The sequence below is a fragment of the Psammomys obesus genome, unplaced genomic scaffold (genome assembly GCF_907164565.1).
Source record: "Psammomys obesus unplaced genomic scaffold, mPsaObe1.curated_primary_1811, whole genome shotgun sequence".
Taxonomy (NCBI): domain Eukaryota; kingdom Metazoa; phylum Chordata; class Mammalia; order Rodentia; family Muridae; genus Psammomys; species Psammomys obesus.
Window position 1 is genome coordinate 23,965,088 of NW_026595981.1, and position 4,920 is coordinate 23,970,007.

The 4,920-nt window shown below is 53.9% G+C and overlaps 1 protein-coding gene across 1 annotated transcript; it reads right to left on the reverse strand.

Moving 5' to 3' along the window:
• Positions 1-650: 650 nt before the first annotated feature.
• Krt14 (keratin 14) lies at positions 651-4,662 on the reverse strand. Its single transcript, XM_055619941.1, has 8 exons — positions 4,147-4,662; positions 2,940-3,022; positions 2,268-2,424; positions 1,959-2,120; positions 1,749-1,874; positions 1,427-1,647; positions 1,271-1,335; positions 651-784 (listed from the first exon to the last, which is right to left on the reverse strand). The coding sequence occupies exons 1-8, from the start codon at positions 4,660-4,662 to the stop codon at positions 687-689; spliced, it is 1,428 nt and encodes a 475-aa protein (XP_055475916.1). The 3' UTR covers positions 651-686.
• Between the last annotated feature and the right edge of the window lie 258 nt (positions 4,663-4,920).

Here is a 4,920-nt window from a genome sequence, read left to right on the forward strand (position 1 = left end):
AAATCATTAGAAATCCTTAACCTGAGGCCACTGAGAAGCTCTACTCAGACCTGACAGCCTGAGTTCAATCCCCACAACCCCAGTGGAAGAAGAGAACCAACTCTCCAAAGTTTTCCTCTGACCTCCACATACACATTGTGACAAATACACACCTGCACCCACACACGATAATAATAATAATAATAGTGATAATGATGATAATAATAATAATGATAAAGATGATAATAATAATAAAATTTTATTTTTATTTTAAATAATTCTTCCCCTAGCACACTGCCTGGCACCTAAAGGCACTCCATCTCTGGTGAATGTGTGGACAGATGAGTGAATGAGGAAATACGCCTCTGCCCTAAGAGATCCCATGACCTGGTACACACAGCAGTCTAGATCTTCTGAGGTGGTGAGAGCCAACCTGGGATGGGAGCCAAGCCCGCCCCCGGGGCCCTTTCTCCCAGTCCCAGGTGCTCTCTGAGCTCCAAAGTAACACCCCCCACATCCTCCCTCCCCAACTCCTGACAATGACCAGGGAGATGGTGGTTGTGCAACGCAGAAAAAGAAGCTTTATTGCTCTCCAGGAGGGACAAGGGTCAGGCAAAGGGCGAAACGTCTAGGGACAATAGGGGACTCTTCCAGCAGTGACTGTGCCCACACAGGAGCCTCCTAGGCCTGCGCAGTGCGTAGCAGCCTTAGTTCTTAGTGCGCAGGACCTGCTCGTGGGTGGAGACCACCTTGCCATCGTGCACATCCATGACCTTGGTGCGGATTTGGCGGTTGGTGGAGGTCACTAGGGAAAATGAGAGGGCGTTAGTGAGGTGGGCAGGTGGAGTGCTCTGAAGTGGAGAGAAGCCAAGAAGCTGAGAAGTAAACTGTCTCCTGATGCCCTCTGTTCTGATTGCCACCTCACTCACTGCTGCCAGGGCACCGTGTGTTCATGAAGGGTCCGCCCCCTCAGACTGGAGAACTCAACCAGTGCTGTCCAACTATATACCCAAAGGCCCTAGAAGGTCCAATTAAACCCAAATGGATTAGTGGGGCGCTGTCCGTGGTGCTGATTTCTAGCACCAGGCGTCCTTTGAAGGAGCAAGATTAAGGTCCACCAGTTCTAGGCCTGAGGGAAGTTAGAAAATGATTCTATCTGAAGAGACTCACAGGGGATATTGAGTAAGAACACTTCGCTTAACCCCCAAGAAGGTTCTAATCTAGGTCCTAGATCTGCTAGGAGATCTGAAGGTATTCCCAAGCTCAGGCTCTAGGCAGAAGAGAATCTTACCATCTCTGGATGACTGGGAGCCGGAGGAGAACTGAGAGGATGAGGAGAACTGGGCGGATGAGAGGCTGCAAAGAAAGACAAGGGCAGGACCATTAGACCCATGGGGAACATTTGTGAAGAGAAGAGGCATGGGCTAGAGGGTGGGCAGGCACTCACTGGGCGTCCTCGCCCTCCAGCAGGCGGCGGTAGGTGGCAATCTCCTGCTCCAGCCGGGTCTTCACGTCCAGCAGGATCTTGTACTCCTGATTCTGCTGCTCCATCTCACAGCGCAGCTGAGCCAGCTGCTCCTCCACGCTGCCAATCATCTCCTGGATCTGGGCCAGCTGCATGCAGTAGCGGCCTTTGGTCTCCTCCAGGTTGTTCTCCAGGGATGCTTTCTGTGAAGGAGGGAAACGGGGTCGTGGATGGCTGAGAAAGGCCCTGCCCCTTCAGTGAGTTCAAGGGCCCACCCCCGTGTGCACGGCAGCAGCACCCCTACCATGCTCAGCTGGGACTGCAGCTCGATCTCCAGGTTCTGCATGGTGCGTCGGAGCTCGGAGATCTCGCTCTTGCCACTCTGCACCAGCTCACTGTTGGTGGCCACCTCGCGGTTCAGCTCCTCGGTCTGTGGTAAAGTGAGCGCCGTTCACACTGGAAAGCCCTGGAGAGCAGGTGGTCTGCACCCCTTCCCTCTCCTAATGACACCCACCTTGCTGAAGAACCACTCCTCGGCCTCCTTGCGGTTCTTCTCGGCTATCTTCTCATACTGATCGCGCATCTCGTTCAGGATGCGGCTCAGGTCCACACCGGGTGCCGCGTCCATCTCCACATTGACGTCCCCGCCCACCTGGCCTCTCATGGAGGCCATCTCCTGAAAAGGCAGGGAAAGGTCTCATAGTCAAGAGCCTCATGGCTGGCAGGGTTTTCTAGCAGAGGTGATCATGGCTGAACACTGCCTTCCCACCGTCTGCCATTCCATTGCTTTTCTCCATCCACAGCTTTTCCATTTATCTCTCACCTCCTCGTGGTTCTTCTTCAGGTAGGCCAGCTCCTCCTTGAGGCTCTCGATCTGCATCTCCAGGTCGGCTCTGGCCAGGGTCAGCTCATCCAGCACCCGGCGCAGGCCGTTGATGTCGGCCTCCACGCTCATGCGCATGTTCAGCTCCGTCTCGTACCTGAAATGATTCAAGATGAAAGGAATGAGCTATCCATCCCAGCCACACTGACAGCTTTGTTCTCTTCCTTTGCACATTATTCTCAGAGCTGGCACCCAGGTATGTTGTGGAGAGTCAATATTAAACACGGTGCCCATTGATTGCTTAGGCCTGAACATTCCTGGGGTCCAGGGAAGAGGGAAATTCATCCTTAAGCATGCATCTTTTCAGCTTCAGTCAGCCACTAAGGCTCAAAGCCTCCAAATACGACTGCGCTGTAGGGACGGGTGGGAGAAGCAGAAAACACCTTTCCCTAAAGTGATGGCTTCCACACCTGGCTGTGGATCAGAATCTCCTAGGGAAACGGTTACAAATAACTGAGCCCAGCTCCAAGGGTGGAGCCCAACAGTCTCGTCTTTTTACAAGCACCCCAGGGGCTTCTCCCAACACAAACCAGCTCTGGTTGGAAAGCACTGATCCAAAACGCCCCACCCTACACACACTGGAAGCTCTGAGCCACCACACTGCGAGCTCACTTGGTGCGGAAGTCATCAGCAGCCAGACGGGCATTGTCAATCTGCAGGAGGACGTTGGCATTGTCCACTGTGGCTGCCAGGATCTGTAGAATGGAAACGCCATGGGTGATTGGTTAAACAGATAGGGAAGATGTCACTGTGGCCTTCACTAGCCTTTCTCTCTTGCTCTTGCTTGAGCCCTGTTCTTCTCATCCTATGAGCCTTTGTCCACCATAGCAGCCTGAAAGAACAACCCCACGTGCTCAGTTTCAACCCAGGAAGGACTTGGACTCCTGGTCAATAGAAAAGCTGCAAATAGGTCTGGCCCCAGGCTCAAAAGCCCTAAAATTCAGGTCTCATCGCTACCACTCACCTGTAAAACCTAAGATGTGGTTTCAAAGCCCCCCTAAGTCTCCCTGCATACTCTTCACCTCCTGGACCCTCCTCTGGGTGCAGGAAAGCCCTATTCAGCCCTCTGCAGACTCGAACATTCCTTTCTAAGCCCATGGGGCATGGACCTCAGGTGGGACTTTCCCAAGAGACGGAACCCAACTTGCCCAGGAGATTAGAAAAGAGGAAACCGGAGAAGAAAAGAAGACAGATGGATTCCTGAACCCAGCTGGAGTGCCTGCCAGGAACTTGTCTCATTTCCATAACTTACGCAAGGCGCAAGAGCCAAGCAGGTTTAAGGGGAGGGGGAAAGAAGGGTTCCAGATGCACAACCCCACCAGGCTCCCTCTGGTTTGGGGTAAGTATACAGGCCATGATTAGCTGTGGGTGTGGGTTTTCCACATCTGCCTGGCTATAGAGAGGCAATATAGTGTCAGAGCTCATGGGCGGCAGCAGCCTCAGCCCAGACTTACAAGCTAATGAGCGGTTTCAGTGTCTAGCGTGGTGGGTCCCGTTACAGCCTCCCTCCTCCTTCTTCCCTCCTCCCTCCTGGTGGAGGGGTAACTGGCTCCTGTAGTGAAAGGTGGACACTCCGGTCTCAATTCTGCACCTAGCAAAGCTTCAACTTCCTCCTCTGCAAAATGTTAAGGGCAGGAACCATCGGTCTCATGTAGGCTAAGGAGCTCAGAAAAGCATGGGGGAACAGCCAGGAAAGGACACCATCTTCTCACTGACCAGCCCTATTGGGAATGTTCAGGACCCCAGATAGAAAAGTCTGGGACTGGAAGCTGCCCTCTCTATCTGAAGCACTGGAGGAAACTTTCTGCAGTTGGCCCACCTTGCTCTTCAGTTCCTCAATGGTCTTGAAGTAGGGGCTGTAGTCTTTGATCTCAGCAGGCCGCTGTCTCTGGTACCAGTCCCGGATCTTCACCTCCAGGTCAGTGTTGGCCTCCTCCAGGGCACGCACCTTGTCCAGGTAGGTGGCCAGCCGGTCATTGAGGTTCTGCATGGTCACTTTCTCGCTGCCCGCCAGGAGCCCCTCACCGACGCCAGCACCCAAAGTAGCACCGAAGCCACCCATATATCCACCACCAAAACCACCACCAAAACCAGCACCGAGGCCTGCCCCAAAGCTGCTGCTGCTGCTGCTGAAGCCCCCACCATAGCCGCCCCCAATGCCACAGGCTCCCCCAGAGGAGAATCGAGAGGAGGTGACTGACATGCCCCCATAGGTGCTGGGAGCCCGGCAGGATCCTCCAGTCAGGACGGAGGAGATGCGGCTAGAGCCGCCACCGATGCCACAGGAGCCCTTCATGGAGCTAGAGGAGGTGAACTGGCGGCTGCAGGTGGCCATGGTCTTGAGAGAGGTGAGCAAGTGAGCGAGTGAGTCGGCAGAGAGAAGAGAGAGCTGCTCAGGTAAGTTAGAAAAGAATGATAGTGTTTTATAGTCATGAGGAGGGGGCGGGCCTGGCGTTTTCCATTCCCCTTGGCTTTCATCACTCACAGGCCAGCGCCAACTCCTGATCAGATCCCTCCTCTCCTCCGCCTCATCATGTCTGTCATATTTTACTGGAAACTCATTGTTTGAAGTGTTTGGGGCTTTCTCGTCCCG